The sequence below is a fragment of the Electrona antarctica genome (genome assembly GCF_951216825.1).
Source record: "Electrona antarctica genome assembly, chromosome: 22".
NCBI lineage: Eukaryota > Metazoa > Chordata > Actinopteri > Myctophiformes > Myctophidae > Electrona > Electrona antarctica.
Genome location: NC_136805.1, coordinates 27,364,919 through 27,384,768, shown reverse-complemented (window position 1 = coordinate 27,384,768; position 19,850 = coordinate 27,364,919). Strand labels below are relative to the sequence as shown.

At 41.1% G+C, this 19,850-nt stretch overlaps 1 protein-coding gene across 1 annotated transcript in view; it reads left to right on the top strand.

Moving 5' to 3' along the window:
* Nucleotides 1-238: 238 nt before the first annotated feature.
* The window catches only part of lrp2b (low density lipoprotein receptor-related protein 2b), a gene marked incomplete at its 5' end in the record, with an annotated part of 65,057 nt that continues 45,445 nt past the window's right edge, over nucleotides 239-19,850 (top strand). The window contains 21 exons of the mRNA XM_079492141.1: nucleotides 239-309; nucleotides 1,459-1,565; nucleotides 2,266-2,388; nucleotides 3,123-3,239; nucleotides 7,046-7,156; nucleotides 7,372-7,488; nucleotides 8,249-8,365; nucleotides 8,587-8,730; nucleotides 10,151-10,267; nucleotides 11,745-11,873; nucleotides 12,215-12,384; nucleotides 13,306-13,529; nucleotides 13,668-13,874; nucleotides 13,981-14,186; nucleotides 14,790-14,930; nucleotides 16,156-16,365; nucleotides 16,708-16,900; nucleotides 17,105-17,230; nucleotides 18,115-18,245; nucleotides 18,661-18,798; nucleotides 19,331-19,609. Of these exons, the coding sequence (XP_079348267.1) occupies nucleotides 239-309; nucleotides 1,459-1,565; nucleotides 2,266-2,388; nucleotides 3,123-3,239; nucleotides 7,046-7,156; nucleotides 7,372-7,488; nucleotides 8,249-8,365; nucleotides 8,587-8,730; nucleotides 10,151-10,267; nucleotides 11,745-11,873; nucleotides 12,215-12,384; nucleotides 13,306-13,529; nucleotides 13,668-13,874; nucleotides 13,981-14,186; nucleotides 14,790-14,930; nucleotides 16,156-16,365; nucleotides 16,708-16,900; nucleotides 17,105-17,230; nucleotides 18,115-18,245; nucleotides 18,661-18,798; nucleotides 19,331-19,609 (3,178 nt within the window). The remainder of the gene's footprint in view (nucleotides 310-1,458; nucleotides 1,566-2,265; nucleotides 2,389-3,122; nucleotides 3,240-7,045; nucleotides 7,157-7,371; nucleotides 7,489-8,248; nucleotides 8,366-8,586; nucleotides 8,731-10,150; nucleotides 10,268-11,744; nucleotides 11,874-12,214; nucleotides 12,385-13,305; nucleotides 13,530-13,667; nucleotides 13,875-13,980; nucleotides 14,187-14,789; nucleotides 14,931-16,155; nucleotides 16,366-16,707; nucleotides 16,901-17,104; nucleotides 17,231-18,114; nucleotides 18,246-18,660; nucleotides 18,799-19,330; nucleotides 19,610-19,850) is intronic.

Below are 19,850 nucleotides of genomic sequence, written 5' to 3'. Positions count from 1 at the left end.
GATTTCTTGCTGACGTATAGCCAATATCCCGACTGGTAAAAGTTAATCTTAGATGAAGTTTATGAAAAAGACAGACCCATAAAATGCTGTATTCTTGTGTTTCATGCATAATTGGACTTCTTGCTCCTGCAGGCATCATCATTCATTGAGTTTATGTGGATGTAAGGGACTCATCGTACATACAGTATTTAGCATGATTGTATCGATTTTTTAAAACTAAACCCCAGGACATTCAGTAATGGACCTTAAAGGTCTTAATATTTTGTCTATTCTATTACTCTTCCAAGGGATCCATCTTGTTCAAGGTTTGTATAGGCTATACTCTTTTAAAAACAATGTATTTTCTAGTAATATGGATTAGACTTTATAATTTTGTGTATTGCACTATTGGTTTTGCAAAACTTGTTTATGAATTTATCATTGTTGGATAATGTAATAATTGAAAAAAGTTTAAATCTCAAATTGGATGTAAAACTGACACCTGCTCTGATAAAATGATTACTGATATAACTGTAAAACTCACATATTACATCTTTATGACTCATTAGTGAACCATGTGTTTTATATGCTTTTAAACAAGCAACATATTTAAAATATATTATTTTAATATCAATCATTATTTAAGGTTCAATATAAGTGCATTTTCCCCTGACCTCTTTATTGAACGAGTAGTTGTTCTCAAACATGTCAAGGACCACATTGATGCATATAGGTCATGGACACCCCCATTTGAAAAGATTTTGTAACAGAAGATATTTATTGTTAGATCAGATTCAGTAAACAGAATTCAACTGTAGGTGGGGAGATAACATGAAATGTATGATGTACATATTATTTCTTACACAGTACATACTACAATATACTCTCTTTTGGCTAACTTCCAGCCAGGGAAATAATAGTGAAATTAAACAGTTCCTCATTTTGCTGAGGACATCGTGGAGTCCCCACTTTCAGAACCACACAGACCAGTAGAGGCCATTGTGTCTAGTTCTGCAGATTGATGCAAGGTCAAAGAAGGAGCTGTTCATTCATGGTCAAGAATTAACTATAGTTTAAAGGCTCAGTCACATGCGTAAGGTCCAAATGTTGAACACAGTAGACAAAACCAGTCGCTACTACTGTCATAAACATGATAAATCATTTCTCAAGGAAGTAATAAAACAATATTTTCAATTCAGTGATAATGAATGTTAGCAATTATAATCCACTCAGTACTGTAGTAATTACTGTATGTCTTTCTAAGGTGATCCCTTTGCCCCATTTAATTCAATAAAGTCTATCATTTACACAGTGAAATCCACTTTAATCTATACAGTGGCTATTTGAAAAGAGCTGATCAGTGATCAGAGACGCTTTCTGCTATTTTCAAAACATTTTGATATATTTTTTAAAACATTTTAAAAAAATGTTTGAGAACTGTTTTACTCTCCATACACTATACATCCATTCTTCAAAAGGGTGTGATGATGGGGAGTTTCAGTGCGCCAGTGGACAGTGCATCGACATGGACTGGCGATGTGATGGGACTAAAGACTGCATAGACGACTCTGACGAACTCAACTGTCGTGAGTATCCCTGCCGCCATGGCTGCCTGGTCTCCAATTTTCTAATTTATGATCAATTTTATGATGCCGTCGCCCACCGAACATGGCAGCTCTACAAGCACACAATGCGTCCCAAATGGAACATGTGTTGTGTTCTTGTAGGGTTGGCGTTAAAGATAAGTATAAGTATAAGCCGTATATGAACCAGCTGTTCACGATCCATGTGGCCCATACTGTAGGCCAGCAGCCTCCTGTTTCTATAGTGTGAGGTGGCACATATCAGTACAGTAGGCTATATCCCCCTGCCATGATGCACGTAGCAGTACACTACACACCCCTGGCCTGGACATGATGTTAGTATGTTGCAGGGAATTATCCACAAGCCTTGGTGCTGAGTGCCAAGCAGCGAGGCATTGGGTACCATGCATTTTTATAGTCTTTGGTAATATGACTCGGCCGGGGAATGAACCCCGACCTCCCAGTCTCATGGTGGACATTAACCACAAGGCTGTTAAGCTTGCTGGTATGTTAAGCAAAAATCAGGCGTAATTCAAAGAAAGCAACACAGACTTTACCAAATACATAAATTACTAGTTATTGTAGCCTAACTACTGTAACCTGTGAACTAAGGCATGTTGTCCCTAATTCTTATAAAGGGCTCAAATATTTGAAGGATCAATGTAAAGACTATGAACTGTTTTCAATGTATTCTGTGTGGCAGCGCCTCCAGCTTGTACCTCGCAGCAGTTCAAGTGTGTGACGAGCGGTGAATGCATCTCCTTGGACTTTGTCTGTGATGGGGAGGAAGACTGCATTGATGGCTCAGACGAACAGAGGAACTGTGGTAAAAAGAAAATGTATTTTTTCAAGATAAAATGATGATAGCTTAAGACATGTGGATGTGAGTGACAATACTAACTGTTATAAATGACTGTGATTCGTGAACATTCTCATCTGCAAACTACAGCAAACCGTTATGATATAATAATAATTTCACATTCTAAATTGTAAGGACTAAACTACTAGCTATATGACCTAGAACGTTAAAGGTATATTCAGTGATTTCACTTAATTCAAATATCACTTTTTTTGTTTTGTTGTGATAATCCTCCCTGCTATAGAGTGTGCTGACCATAAAAGGACTTCCTCCCCGTCCCCAGTTAACCCCTGGGGGTAATGAAAACCTGTAGGTTTTGTTTTTGGTTAGGTGGCCCAGCCTTCAACAAAAATAATATTACACTTATTTTTAATATTTTGATTAAAGCTCTAAATGGGCTGGCCCTCACGTACATTTCTGACCCTTTAACCTCTCCTATTACTGCTAGGTCCCTAGTCAGCTGAATTGGGGCTACGTCTGCCCCAAGAACTAACTCAAGCTCAGGGGTGACTGTGCCTTTGCTGTTACAGCCCCTAAACTAAAATGGTTGATTTGGTTTCTTATTTTTGTTTTATTACCGATTGTACATTTTTGTGCTGCATGTATGTCTATGTCTCGTTATGTATTGTTCTGCTGAACACTTTGGATCAACAGGAGTTGTTTTGATACGAATAAGCTTCTTCCTCATCTTCCTGATTCAGGAGGACAGACATGCAGTCCAGACCAGTTCACCTGTCAAGAGGGCCAGTGCATTCCCAACACGTACAAATGTGACCATGTGAATGACTGCATCGACAGCTCAGATGAGAACAATTGCAGTAAGACATTAAGATCACCATTGATTATCAATTTGTTAATTCACACAGTGCAAATAGTTTGCCCGTTGGAGGTCCAAATAGAGAATCTATCTCCACCTTACACTTTTATCCACATTGAGAGAGATGAAAAAATTGACCTAAGCTAGGTCAAACGTGCGTGCGTGCGTGCGTGCGTGCGTGCGTGCGTGCGTGCGTGCGTGCGTGCGTGCGTGCGTGCGTGCGTGTGTGTGCCGGTGGGTGGGTGGATGCATGGGCACATGTGTCTGGACATCATTTCACAAACTGCTCAGTGCCAAAATGTGTTTATGCTGCCAGTACGCCACCAAAGTAGCCTACCCCCCATACTGACATCACACACATAGAGGAATGACGTCACCGGAGTAATATGCTGGCCATTGTGAAATAAAGTGTCACCATGATATCGCATTCCTCTTCTTTAAAGCAATGTTAAACAAAATCCCAATCTATATTATGCGAACTGTAGCTCATTAAAGTCAAACCATGCTGCTTCTGTTTGTCATACTCAAGCAAGATTATTAGCTTTTACACATGACAAACATGTGATCAGAAAACATTTTACAATCTCTTTGTTCAAATAAACATTCCTGTCCTTATTCATCCTTGTCTTTCAGTCTTTTTAAAGAGATAACAAAGCAGTAGACTTTCCCCTTTAACCTTTTACAATAATTCAGCTTCACATTTTTTGTATTGTATTGCAAACCTCACCCCAGCAAGAAATAACAGTGGGCAACATGTAATAATGGCTTGCAATGTTGTTGTTGATTTTTACATTGATCGTGTGTTATCGTTTTGTTGTAGTACTTTGGTACGATTGGTATATAGGGATGTTCCGATGAGACATTTTGGCCGATATGGATATCCGATATAATTAATTGCTGTTATGGCCGATAACCGATATTATCGATGTTGATATGATCTCATTCTGTATTGAAAAATTATAATAATTTTGTCCATTCTGAAAAATATATGTATATCTGCACTGCAGGCTTAGGCAAGTCAGATTTAACTTAAATACCTTTATATTTAATATTGTGAGCTTGTAGATATGTTCAAGCTGTTACTTTGGGCTTGTTTATCTGTAAAGACAGACCGATTAATCAGACCGATTAATTAATCGGTCTGATTGATTAATCGAACCGATGCCGATTAATATAAAAACAACTAGAATCGGCCGATACCGATGTGTTTGCCGATTAATCTCCCATCACTAGTAAATTAATATGAATAATGGTTTCTATTATTTAAGTTACTTTATAACTTTATAAATAGACAAAATATACACTCTAATTCATCAAGGTTGTACTTTATTGTTACATCTTCTGTACAGGTACATAAGAGTAAAACGTATTTTTGTTTGGCTTCCATCAGACAATGCAGCAGCATATATATAATATAACAGCAAACAAAGGGATAGAATATAGAGTGCAAAAAAGAGCAAACAGAGAGTAAAAAATCACACCTGTGTGAAGTGAGTGGTGCCATTCCGTGTGGGGGTCCCCGGGGGGTCCCCGGAAGTTCCAGACCCACATGAAAGCGGCCAGGGTGCCGGACCGGTTCCGGCGAGCTGCCCTGCGTCCAAAATGGTTGAGAAATGACAGAGTTACCGTGTGAGGGTCCCCAGGGGGTCCCTCTACTGTACTGTACTGTAACACCCCAAATCATCATATATACAGTTAATATGTATGTGTGTGTTAGGCTGCGCAACAGTGACACTTGGTTGTGAAAACCAACCAAACGCTATTTCGTGCTCGGACAGACCCAGCCAGGGACACACATAGCTGTCTATAGGAGTGGTTGCACCACTCAAAAAGAGTACCATATGTATATTTCTCTTGTATAGTACTAGAATTTCGCGGGCCTTCGGCCCGCTCATCCCAGAGTTGCGTTGCCCCGCGTTGCGATACAGAAGTCCACAGATACAGAAGTCCACAGTGACACGCGTTTTATGCAGCTGTTTTGTGTTGCAGCGCGTGCACGCGCGCGCGTGTAGTGTTGTTGTTCTTATCCATAACAATAAATGGATCAAATATGCTCTATATTAGTTATGTATAGATTTAAAGCAGTGGCTGTCAAAGGTGTGTTCCAGGGACCCTCATGGTTCCTTGAGGGGGTTCCAAATGGACCCATTATAGGTCTGTAACTCTGAGAGTGTAGAAATGGAACCAAGTGGACCCTACAGGTCTGTAACTCTGAGAGTGTACAAATGGAACCAAATGGACTGTTTTATAACGTTTAACTGTGATACTGTACAAATGGAATCAAATGGGACTCTTATGGGTCCATTTGGTTTTACTCTCAGAGTTATGGGGGTCCTTGAAATTGAAAAGGTTGAGAACCTGTATGCAATGGCTTATGTCTTGTAAAAAGAGAGAGCAGCCTATTCTCCAAACCATCATATCTTATGCTTTGCTAGGTTGTACAAATTAATATAGGGTCAATATAATGTGCAGGACTCACGTGTGTGCTCTCTGTCTCTCTCGCTCTCTTCTCTCTCCTCCGTCTCGGTGGTGTGTGGGGGGGGGGGGGGGGGGATTAGTTGCGCTGCCTGCGACAGTGCTATACTTCTCCAGCAGCGGTGCAGAACCGAGAGAGTGACACATTCGTGTGGATGTAATTTGCGCAAGTTGTAGCTTGAAAGTTCGGATTGTGTAGTCGCACCGGTGGTACAAAGTGAATGTTACAACTCGCACGGTGATGTTGTAAGGCGCAAATGCGAGTACCTAGTCGCACTGTCGAGCCCTGTGTAGTGTAGTGGCATTTGCGCTGCATCGCGAGGCGAGCCAAATTCCCCCCCGCGCACGCACGCACGCACACAGACACACACACACACACACACTGTACGTAGCTGTGTGTTGTTGCAGCGCGCGCGTGTGCGTGTAGTGTTGTTGTTGTTGTTGTACCACGCCAGGTTTGCACAGTGCGCTCAGTGCGATATTTCCGAACGTGGGCATTGTGTGTGTGTGTGGGTGGGTGTGTGTGTGTGTGTGGCTGGCTGTGTTTTGTTGCGTGGGGATCGCCATGTGAGGGGGCTAGCCAATAAGGGCCCTGTGTTGCATGTGGAGAATGGTGTAGGTTAGTGTGTGTGGTGTAGCCGAACGGGGTGGTGAGAGCATGAGGGGGATGTAGCACAGCAATCGGTGACCCCTACATTAAGCTGTGTTGCTCCCAAGATGCAGTGCAAATGCGTGTTGTAGCAACCGTAGCCAATGGGAAAACAGGATGCAGTGTTGCCAGGTCCGCGAATTGTAAGCGAGTTGTAAGTAGCGTGTTGAATGGCATTTTTTCTGGGCTAGTTTTCATAGACCTGGCAACAAATTAGGCGGGGGTGTCGGTGCTTGTGGCGTGTTTGTGTTTGTTATTGATATTGATGTTGTTTGTGAGTGTGGACGGGAGGCGGCTGTAGTGGCAGTGCAATGACAGTTTTTACGCGGGTGTTGTTGATTGTGGGCGTGCGGCGCGACATGAGGAGATAGCCGTGGATCGACGCGGAGGGTAAGGCTGTGTCGTGTTAGTGTGTTGTTGCAGTGTGTGTTGCAGCGTGTTGCAGCGTGTCAGTGACGTAGTAGCTGGTGCCTTTTGTTCCTGTGCGTGCTTTTGGGGACATGTTTTCAATTGTAATATAGGATAGCAAAGTTAGGTGAACTTTTGTGAACAACTTCACAAGTTCACAGTAGGCTATGTTCCATAAATATACAACAAAGTTAGTTTATAAAGGTGCAATTATGCATGTATTATATTATGTCTTCTGCATTTAAGTCAATTTGTGTCAATTTGATCTTGTCCAGGATACCCAAGTTGCACAGAGAAGACTTGTGCCAATGGGGCCTGTTACAACAATTCTCAACACTGCAACGGACTGCTGAACTGTCGAGATGGTTCTGATGAATCCAACTGCAGTGAGTCGATACAAATCAGACTACAATAGGACAGGAAATAACACAAAGAACAGAACAAAACAAAAGTAATATGCTATATATGATTCTGTTGTGTTAATTTGTGTGTGTGTGTGTGTGTGTGTGTGTGTGTGTGTGTGTGTGTGTGCGTCCGTGCGTGCGTGCGTGCGTGCGTGCGTGCGTGCGTGCGTGCGTGCGTGCGTGCGTGCGTGCAACAGCGAATCAGCACTGCGCCCTGCACCAGTTCCAGTGTGCAAATGGCTACTGTATACCTCTGTCCTTTGTGTGCGACCACTGGGACGACTGTGGAGACAACAGTGATGAACAAGGCTGTGGTAAGAAGGATTGATATGGAAAAACCATTCAACTGTTATCATTTATGTTTTAGCTAAATTTCACAAGTTTGAATCAATAAAGTCTTGCTGAGCTCATGACATTTTAAAATGGGGGAACTAACTTGGAACAACCCAATTGAGGAACTTATTGGAAGAATAAAATGTGTGTAGTCACAATACATAGGCTACAGCTATGACGACTCCCCCTGTATGTACAGTAGACCCAATACATTTATAACTATAGTTTTATTTGTAAGTAAAATAAATTAAAAGAATCGCACTTGTGTGTCCCACTGTATTTATATCGGCTACATGACTACATCTTACATCGTCATTTAGTGCCGTAAACAAACATTAAAGTCCATAGACTTGGCTGGCATATGACATAATCTTCAAAAGCCATGCACTGGAGGGGCTTGTCCCCTCAAAAAACATACAATTAATACATGAAAACAAAACAAAATTATATAACCAATACTACATATGAAACAAGACGAAGCATCAGCAAAAGAGTCAAGACCGTACGGTTCATTCAGGAAGTTGCCTATTAGATTATGGGGCATCTTGTATGAAAAGTACATATTTTGACCTTTTTGAGGGGGCTGCTAAAGGACATGGGATCATTCAAATAGTTATGGTTCATCAGCAGCTCTCATGGCAATCAGCCCATCGGTGCAAATGAATATCATATTACATAAATAGTATCAATTAAATGCTAATTTAGTTTAGAATATTATTGACATCCATTTTGTCCTCACAGTATACCAGAGCTGCAGTGGCAGCGAGTTCACCTGCTCCAGTGGTCGCTGTATCCCCCAGGTCTGGGTGTGTGACCAGTTCAATGACTGTGGTGACTACAGTGATGAGAATGGATGTGGTAAGATTATATATTCACTGTTTGAAAACAGTAACATATACTGTATAACATGTATAGTATACAGTTCAGTTAGTGTCAGGTCATGTAGTGTTTAGCCCTGAAACATGACTGTCATAGCGTCATGTGAACCATGTAGTGTTTTGTATACATTGTATACAAAACACTACATGACGTCGTTCAAGGAATCACTGAGAATGTCGGTTTGTGACTCGACTTTTCAGATAGCAACTCCCGAGACTGTTACCCTGGTGAGTGGGGGTGTCCAGGGTCCTCGGTGTGTATACCACTGGGGAAGGTGTGTGACAGCAAACCCGACTGTCCCGGAGGAACAGATGAAACCAACACTACAGCACAGCAAACCTGCAGTAAGTTGCGTGTACATATTCAAGGATCAAAGTCCTTATTATTTAATCAGATACCAGTGTTGCTACTTCTAGTAGTACTCTTACTGTATACTATAGTCCTCTCCTCAGTGATAACAAGATTCAACTTTATTGTCACCTCACAGGTTTAGAGGTGTACAAAAGTGGGTCAAATTGTGTCATCCATGCTTCCATCATTTGCTGTTTCAAGAAAGGGGTAAAGAATAGAGAAAGAAAGAAAGAAAGAAAGAAACAAGGAAAACAGGTTATACATGTAAAATATCCTAAAATAATATGACAATGTGTCAAATATTAAGTATTCAAAAGGTGCATGGTAAAAAAAAAAGAAAGAAAAGAAAAAAAGATAAAATAGAAAATATAGAAACAGTTATTTTGCATACGGTATATCTCTTGTGCAGGTGATACATCCCTTAGTATTAGTATTAGCAGCAGTTATCAAACATGTTATTAAACCCTTGGTGTTACAAATGGATACATTAACACTGAGGATCTTTAACATGTGTAATTCATTGCCCTTTTTAAATTTCAGATCCAAATAATCCTTGCATTATCTCTTGCTGTTTGAGCTTTCTTATAAGAATTCAAACTACTTTTCACACTTTCGACCTATGATTGTTTTTTTTCACACAAGCAATACATTTGCATAATTTTCACCAGGTATTGTGGGGTAATGTAGTTGATAGCAGGTTCAAGTAAGTACTCCATTATTTCCTGTTTGTTAAACCAAACACTAATCTTCTGTCATTGCAACATTTATGATCTCAGCACTCACCTTTTTCTTATCACCTTATTTATTGCATTTACCCACAAGGTTCATGATTAACTTGAACATCATAAGAAAAACTCTTAAATGGAACAAGAAGATAGTGTGATAACAGTGATGACGGTGACGGCGATTATTCGTTTTAGTCTTCGCGCATACATTTGAAAATATATGTTTTAGCTTTATTATACATTTCGCGAGCAGAAATGTTGAACCGATAACAGCTTTATTTATTGGCTTTCAAGAGGTGTAGTTCCAGATAGCATTCAGAGATTGTGGAATAGTTGTCTGGCTCTTATACACTAGACTAGTAAACTGGGGATCCTTGTGACTAAAAAAGATTGAGAATCACTGACTTAGATCAGTGGTTCTCAAAGTGGGGGCCGGGGACCCCCCTGGTGTCCTTGAGGGGGTTCCAGGGGGTCTCCAGCTAACTTAGCTAATATAGCATCAGTTTAAACAGTTTAACCCTAATTTATACTTTTATAGAATTTGATACTATACAAATATATCTTTAGAATTGTTTATATTTTTAAGAATACATTTTATGTTGAAATTCATGTTTGTGTTTGAATATTCTTTTAAATACGGTAATTTAACAATTTCAACAATGACTGCTGTCTGTATCCATCGTCACAGATCTGGATCAGTGCTCTGCCCTCAGCTGTGAGTATCGCTGTCACACTTCCCCTCAAGGAGGAGCCTGTTACTGTCCCAACGGTTACATCGTAGCCAATGACAGCCGCTCCTGTGTGGGTGAGTTCTGGGGGGAACATTAGCCAAAAATGAGCAGATCTACAAACTCACAACGTGTTCCAATGCGATGCGCTGTGAGGTTGTAGATGGAATATTTCTGGCGAAGAGATTGGTGTAGAGTAGGGGTGTAACAATATAGTAACTGCATCAAAAATTTATTTTAATTTCAAGAATCAAAGTATATCGAAATGTAAACAGCCACATATCGTATCGTTTGACTTTGTATCGTATCGTTTTGCAGTGCAAATAATCAGTATCGAATCGTTTTGCAATCCAAATAATCAATTGGAAAAACTTAACACTACTGTGAATTGTATTTAGTCATTTTAAGAAGAAAAATGAAAAATATCGCTATTTGGTCTATCGATAAATGTGTGAATTCTCTGTGTTCATGTCAAGGTATGGGTTTGTCCATATGTGTTCAAATATAATGTCCGTATTTGCCAGAGAATCACTGTGTTACTTATTTATATCCATATTCATACATGTTTCCCTTAAACAAACTGAACTGTCCACATGTTTCACAAATATTTAATTTCTTCACTAAATAATTACTGTATCGATTTTAAAAACAATAATCGTATTGTATCGCCATGAATGAACCAATATTGTCCATGTATCGTATCGCCAACCTATCGTGATACGTATCGTATCGCTGTTAAAATGCATCATTACACCCCTTGTGTATAGAGTAGACAGAAACAAAGCAAAGCAAAGCAAAGTTCTTTGTTTACCCAGGGTGAATGGACTAAGCTCGAGATGCTTGTTTACAGCCAGACCCTGCTCATAGAACATTTCATGGTAGGGGTTCAATGCCTTGCTCAAGGGCACTTCAGCGGTGGTAATCTTAACGTGCCGGTCCGGGAATTCGAACTGGCGACCTTCCGATAACAAGACCGCTCCTTAAACCGTTCGGCCACCGCTGCCCCTGAGTAGACCAAGTACAGAACCAACTCTGTGTTTAAGCATTTCATTTCATTTCAACTGACATTTTGTATTAAAGATTCCCGTTACGCATTTAAAGCTGTAACTTTCCTCTTCCACCCCACATTTTTACCATTGAGCTATAATAGCCTGCTTGCTCAGGGTCAGGGGATGAATTGAATCTTGATTATCGGGTCAAAATTTGAGCCTGGAAATCAGAAGATGCCCAGTTCGACCCGTGGCCCTCCTGTGTCGAAGTATCTCTGAGCGTATAGCGCCCAGGATTACAGCTTAGGCACTTGGCAGCGGGTGAAAAACGGGTTACAAAAGAGTGGGATAAAAAATAAGAAAAAATAGTGTGTCTTTGAGCAAGCTGTATAAATAGCACTTGCCCACTGCTCCTGCTAATGGGTTGGATGCCGAGGACAAATTATGTGCAAATGTACAATGAAGAATAATAGACACCAAATTAGTGGGGCGTTATTAAGAACAATTAAAAAGAAAAAATCCAATAGTCAGAAAGGTAAAGATTTTTGTTTATTGTTTTGCTCAGACTACAATGACTGTAACATCTGGGGGATTTGTGACCAGCTGTGTGAAGACCGTCCCGGGACACATCACTGCAGCTGTGCTAATGGATACATCCTGGAGCAGGGGCACATATGCAAGGCCAACATTTCAGGTACAGGAAGAGATATTGGATAGATAGCTGTAGAGGGAATATTAGTCCAATAAGGATGAAAATGTGAAATAACCATTTCAGTTGGTAAACCTCAAACATTGTAGAATTATTTTCTTTGCCAGTTACCTAATCTAATCCTGCTTCACGAAAATCGAAATCATGCGATCTACTATTTACTGTATGTTATTTAAGTGCACGCACTCAACTGTGCCATTTGGATTGAATTGAATTTTAAAGTCAAAATGCACAATTAACTGTATATAGAAAGTAGAAACGTCCTTTTCTGAAACACGTGCAACTGTTTCATGAATAATACATAGATGTGTGTGACACTTCTCCAGCTGGTATGCCACAGCTCATCTTCACCAACGGGGGTGACGTGATGATGGCAGATATACACGGCCGCTTCGTCAGAACTCTGGTCCCGTCCCAGGGTAGAGGTTACTCTGTAGGGGTGGCCTATCACCACATCAGCCGGACAGTGTTCTGGAGTGATACCAACACTCAGAAGGTCAGTCCTTAGCTTTGATAATATGATTTTGTAATGTCCTTGAATGCCTCTGTTGTTTACTTCTTTGCGCTAATTACACTTTAAGCTAATTCATACAAACATTTGCACATTCTGTCTGTTGTCTGTTTCAATCCAAATTCAGTGTAACCATTGTCATTATGCAAATGTATCTATAGCCTTTTGTTGACATTTCGACAGACACTCATCAAGATGAAAATAATTTATTGCAAATGCAATGACATTACAGTGCATGTGGCTCTGCTCCTGTGATGCTTCAGAACAGACACTGAGATTACAAAGACCAAAAGCTGAGCACGTTTATGCACATTTATTACATGAACTTCAAAATAGACTGGTCTGGGGCAGAGCCTAAAAATGCAAAGAAGTTAAATTAACATGGTACAATTATGAACCTGCATTTAATGATATGCGGACATCGAGGAAGTTTGTTTCTCTCATGAGTTGTCATTTCAGGTGGAAGTGAGAGATGTAACCTTAAGAGTGAATAGGAAGTGAGAGATGTACGGTATAACCTTAAGAGTGAATATCAGTCTGCTTAAAAAGACTGTGTAGACCGAACCATTAGAATCGTGATTAGAGGATGTATGAGCCTGTTTGTATTTTGATACAGTACCTTTGCTCTCAAAACCAATTGCCAGTTTGATGTAATGATCGTATACTAGTAGTCTATAGGCTGCACCATTAGTAGCTGGCTGCTCAATACAGCAGCAGATCCAAGTACAGTTTCTGGACTCCAGAACACCATTGCAGCACTTGCAAGTTTAATCCTTTACCTGGTGACCTACATGGTAACCTACATGATTGTACCGTGGCATATCAATTAGGTTTAAGTGTTTACAAAATTTCGCAAAATGTAATAATTTAACAACCTAGATGTGCTGTACCATTCTATCCCTATAGGTGTACTCTGCCAACTATGACGGAGGTGACATTAAGGAGGTTCTGTCTACCGCGGTCCACAGTGTCCAGAACATCGCTGTGGACTGGATCAACTTCAAACTCTATGTCCTAGAAATCCGGGTGGAGCGCATCGATGCATGTGACTTTGATGGAGGGAACCGGGTCACACTGGTGGCAGAGAACCTGCAGAGTCCTCATGGACTTGCCTTGGACCCCACAGTGGGGTGGGTGCTTGAATATTTAAACAGATTTGATTCATCTCATTCTTTATTGTTCTCCGTAGAGTACATTGGTTTTCACGAGAGTCACAAGAGAGTCTGTAACTCAACCCTAAGGTGACTTGTTGTTGTTGTTTTGTGCAGCTACATGTTCTTTTCAGACATGGGCATTAACAATGAGCAGGTGAAGCTAGAGCGGGCATACATGGACGGAAGTAACCGAGTTGAACTGGTGAAGAGCAGGCTCGGTACTCCAACAGGCATAACCCTGGATATTGTTACTCAGAGGGTGTACTGGTCTGACAGCCATTTTGACATGGTGCAAACTGTCACATACAACGGTCTGGACAGGTGATAAACAAAAGTTTCTCCTCAGTAAAACTGCACAATCCCATGCAAACGTCAAAATATGTTTGTTTTTTTACCTCTTGACCATGCTGTGTGACATGTTCCACAGGAAAACGGTGCTCTATGGAGGAACCATGGCTCCAAATCCATTTGGCATCGCAGCATTTGAGAACCACCTGTTCTTCACTGATTGGACCAAGATGGGTGTGATGCGAACGACCCGCTTCAACGGCATGAACAGCACCTCCCTCCTCTACAAGACAGCCAGTAGACCTGGCCATATTGTTGTCTCACATCCTGTCCTGCAACCCTTCGGTACGGAAGTGGACTTCACACATTGTTTGTTTTGGAAACAATCCTACTAATCTGAGGATTGGAATGGGAGAATCTCCAATGTTTAGTTAGCTTAGTCGTTATGAGGGTGGCTTTTCCTAGACTGATAAAGGATCCCTATTAGAGACACATGAATGAGCCTCTATAGTCTTCCTGGGGTCCTGAACAAAGCAAATGCAATATACAGACATGCAACTAAAAATACAACAAAAATAGTGGACACCCTTTCTGTCCTACTATCCACCCTATATTATATGCACTTTGTTGACTGGGTTCCCCCAGGAGTCTGTACTTGGTCCACTCCTTTTTACGCTCCACACCAAATCACTTTGACAGAAATAGCCAACCTATAAAGTCACAACAACACATTGTAATGTGTTGTGAGCAGGTAGATCTGCTTAAGTTGCCAAATGTTCCCTATTATGAAATGCCCAGAATAGGGACGCTAGTGTTCATATGGTTAAACCTAATTGTGGCGTTTTTACGATGAACACACTAAGCCATACTGTAATGAATATAGTAATGAAATGCTAAACCGAGCTGAGTAATGTCTGAGTCAGACAATGTGGACATCTTGTGTTTCAGTGATGAATCCTTGTGGTAGACACAACGGAGGCTGTCAGCATATTTGTGTTCTGAGTCATCGCTCTGACAACGACGGTCTGGGATTCCGCTGCAAGTGTCGCCTTGGTTACGACCTCCACCCTGACCGACACTCTTGTTTCAGTAAGTCCCACTGATGGAGGCAACACCTTGAGTTTAGAAGTGTGTTATTACCCATTATTATTACATTATTACATGGCTTGGTTGAATGCTTGATTCTGATTGGTCAATCGCCGAATTCGTCGGTCTGTTATTTCTGGATAATGACCACTCCGCTCTATAACAGACCGATGCCTAATAAAACCCTCGGAGCACCTGCTGGGCTCCGCTGATTTACTGCTGTTTCAACATGACAGCCATGTAAACACACACAGTGTCATTTACAGCAAAACATTGCTCTCAAAAAATGTTTTTGAAAACAGCGAGAAATAAACGAAGCAGTACCCGAAAATGGATTCTATTTGATCAACGCACTTCCTTGTTTTCCGACTGTGCTGCAGCTGGGCAGACGGCCAGCGTGACACACATGGGAATATACTTTCATTACCAAGCTTGTTGTTTTGGGTCAATTTATCAATTTATGTATTAAGTAGCCGTTTAATAAGCAGGATAATGTATGGCTGAGTGGTCATTGTTTATACCGGTAAATCACCTCCACGCTGTCGTTTATCTATAAACAATGACCACTCAGCAATACATTATCCCTTACTTAGATTACATCACATGAGCCATCGCGGTCCTGAAATTCAGCTGTGATACATGATAGGCACCGTGCTTATTTAACCACTTTATAACCCTTTATACTTAGCCGAGCAGGGTCCCCCAGGGTTATATACTTATTCAATTCCTTTTGTCCCCTCTTTACCAAATCTCTTAACCGAATATTGCTATTTTTGCTAAATGTTTGCTTATTTTCCGGCTTTTTGACGTGCCCAGAATAGGCGTTTATATGTAATTAATGAGCCATGGTTCAGAAGTTAAATTGTGATACATGATAGTAAGCATCATGCTTACTTACACCTTCGATTAAATTGTTTTTGAATTGTGTGACAAATATTTCTCTCAGGACCAAAATTGCCATCAAATCTATTGTGAATTAACCACGATTAGTATATTTCTTTTTTTGTATTTGTATTTATGGATATGTTTTTGAAATTATTTTGAAAAATGTTAGCATTTTACATAAATTACACTTTCTTTTGAAATAATGAGATACAAAATTGTAGGAAATGCATGTATTTATTGTATATATTTATTTATTCGCTATCCATAAAAATTGGTTTGCCACTGTTTGAGAAACACTACTGAACTTCAGCAACCTAACCAGCCTTTCTGTGCATGTGACCAGAGGTGAGGGACTACCTGCTAGTAGCAACGTCCCTTGCGGTGCGAGGACTCCCATTGAACGTGTCCTTCCAGGAGGACGTCACCCTGCCCCTGGCAGGGCTGGGGGTCACGCACTCGGGCTCTGCTGTGGAATACGATGGCAACGAGGAAGCCATCTTCTACAACGACAGGAGCAGAGGCCTCGTCTACAAGTCGAGCCTCAATGGCACTCGTGAGTCTCCCCAAGATTGGGATCATGTCTTCGTTGTGGGGATTACGGTCAACATCAGTAAAAAGACAATATTTGAAAATGTTTCTGGGGGAGGGGTTATATCCTTATTGTATTTTTAGTTTTGTATGCACCTTTTGTATTATCTGACTTTACATTGTGACGCTTGAATTATTATTCACATTCAGGGATTAATAAAGTGGAAATCGCAAATCTAATCTGAATCGTCTATTTCAATCTAAAATAGATTGTGAGGATAGTCCTAGATGTAGTTTTTATTCTGGTATTTTTGCGTATCAGTCTCTCTATTGTTTAAGTTACTAAATGTCCCTTTTTGCTCTCCAGATCATGAGATTCTGACAGGTTACAGAGTGGGAATGATTAATGGCATGGCCTATGACTGGACGTCCAAAGTTTTGTTTTGGACCGCGGGCTCTTACAGGTCAGTGGTGGCTTTCAAAGTGACGGACAAGTCCAGAAGAGACATTGTGACTGGCGTGACAAATCCCATGGGAATCGCAGTGCATCCCAGTGCTGGGTGAGCATTCTAGTGATTCTACATTATCAAGTATTCATGAATAACTTCTATACAGTATAATGCCAATTATTTATTATATACTGTAGTTTGCAAGGTGTAGTAACCCTGAGGACTGCCTAGTTGAAGAGCCATTGTATACAGTATGAGGTTCTGTTATTTGAATGATAATAAGTACATCTGTCCTCTTCCCTACCCGGTCCAAAGCTTCTTGTTTTGGGGTGTGAATTCCCGTCCAGCTGTTATAATGAGGTCTTACACCGACGGAAGCAATGCTGTTCCCCTCGTCAACTCAACCCTGGGCGAGCCGATTGGACTCGCTGTCGACTACGAGTAAGCACATTTGTGGCATGCTGTACATCTGGAAAGGATGGAAATAAAATGGTCATTTCCGATTTGTTCATAAATTCAAGAACTGCACAGATGATTTGGAAACTGTACAGTACTGTATATTGAGATCAGCCACAATAAATGAATCACCACAGATGTATATCTTAGTGTCTTACAGTTCATGTTAACTTTTTTCTTTGGTTATAAATGGCCTCTCTCAACAGACTGAATCGTCAAATACAGACATGAAATTATGGTCTAGAAAGGAGTAGAATGCATGCAACAGGGAACACTTTAGGCTAATTACATTACATTACATTACATTACATTACATTACATTACATTACAGTCATTTAGCAGACGCTTTTATCCAAAGCGACTTACAATAAGTGTATTCAACATAGGTAGGGAACAAAAACTACTAATCACCAGAAGTCTTTAGTGCATTTTCTGCAAAAACAAGCAACCAAGAGTATACCTAGCGCTAAGGTAAAAGTGCAATATATCAGCTACCTATTTCCTTAAACAGATGAGACAAAATAGCTAAATCAAATGAGCATGAGCTAAGACAATTAAGTGTATCGACTAAACAAGATCCAATAAACAATACAACAATAGAAAACAAGCGTTCGTACAACTAGTTAACAACAAGTAGGTCAGGCAGAGAGGAAGGGTAGTGTTTATAATTATAGTATAATGCAATATAAGTTTATTTGGAATTCCTTTAATATTTTCCCTGGTGGCGCTCAGGTGTTTGGTGATCTTCAGTTTATGGACTAAAGCCTGATTTTGTGATCTTGTATAGCTCTACAATCTTTCGTGCACAGCACCTGCAAGTTACTAAGCATAACTCAGGCTTAATAATTCCTTGTGCTTGGCCCTGGCAGGATGGACAGACTATACTGGGTGGATGCCCTCTTCGATCAGATAGGACACATTGGCATTGATGGATTTGACAGACAGACTTTCAGCAATATTGGGCAGATCACCCAACCCTATTCCCTTACAATCTACTCTGGTAGGAGTCATTGTTTTGACACGCACGCACGCACGCACGCACGCACGCACGCACGCACGCACGCACGCACGCACGCACGCACGCACGCACGCACGCACGCAAGCACGCACGCACGCACGCACGCACGCACGCACGCACGCACGCACGCACGCACGCACGCACACACACACACACACACACTGTATGAGTACATTTAAATTAAATTGTTTACTTTTTCCACTGTGGTCCTGATGATGTACAGAATGGTATTGCAAGTTTGGCATAGGAAATCTATGTCAAATATTAAGTTAGAATTTGTGTTAAAACAATTTGGGGGGGGGGGGGTAGTTCTGACAACCTGGGAAGCAGAAGATCCCAGGTTCAATTTCCAGTGTGGTGCTTTGATATAACTTATTACATGTTTTCTCCCCTGCAGACCACCTGTATGTGTCTGATATAAGGACGCAGGGGATATTCCGCATGAGGAAGAGGGACGGAGGACAGAACTTGATGATCAGAAAGGGAATTTATGGAATCCTGAACATCAAGACCTACTCTGCCGACCTCCACAGCAGTAAGTGGACCCTGCAGGGAGAAATAGTTCAAAGAGAAAAGGTCAGACATAGGTTAAAGGGGAATACCACTCATTTTCAACATTTTACTACCTAGAACTGGAGGTCAGTAACATTATGAAGTACATCTTGATGATGTCACAAAGTTCATAATGTTACTGATTTTAGTCCAGTTCTAGGCAACACAGAATGGGGGGACTTTTTTACTATTTCCACACAACAACTCTAAGGTATATTAATGACATATTTAAGGTTTAACTAGCTCTAACCCTAAAGATGGAGCTTGAACGAAAACATTATTTTACCCACTTCTTTATACACTGTAAACCTGTGATGTGACAATTCTGATTCCCAGAGGCCAGATTTAGTCTTACAACAGTGTTTGTGCGGCGGAAATATAGCCGATCTACAAGCTCGGACGCAACACGCCGTGAGCTAGTGGATCTGCTGTTTTTGCCGCAACAGCATCGTACGATGGAGCATACTGGGCATCATCCTGAACCCTGCCTGCTTCATCAACCCTTTCCCCAACAGTGTTTAACAGCCGGTGCAATTCGGCGCCCAACGGCTACTGCAGCCACTTCTGTTTCCCGACCCCCTCCTCCAGTCGAGTGTGCGGTTGCCCCTATGGTATGAAGCTACAGGCCAACCAGAGGGACTGCGTCAAGGACGATTCGGTCCCCCCACCTGATACCAACTGTGGCGACTATGCCTTCGAATGTGACGAGGGCCGCTGCCAGCCCAACTCCTGGCGCTGCGACGGAATCGCAGATTGCATGGATAAGAGTGATGAAGCCAACTGTACTGAACCAGGTACGTGTGACAGTGTATAACAAACCGTGAAACAGGTACCAGTGCCTCCAAGGACGTTTTTTTGGCATTCGGTCAATCTAATAAACAATTGGCTACGCACAATTAAATGTAGTATGTAGTATGATAACTTTTAGGAGGATGATTTGATCAAAATAGTCCAAAATAGCATATCGTTGCTGTCGGGAGGAAACCACCTACATCCATTTTTGTGGTTTTTAATTTATTTTGCATAAATCAGTGC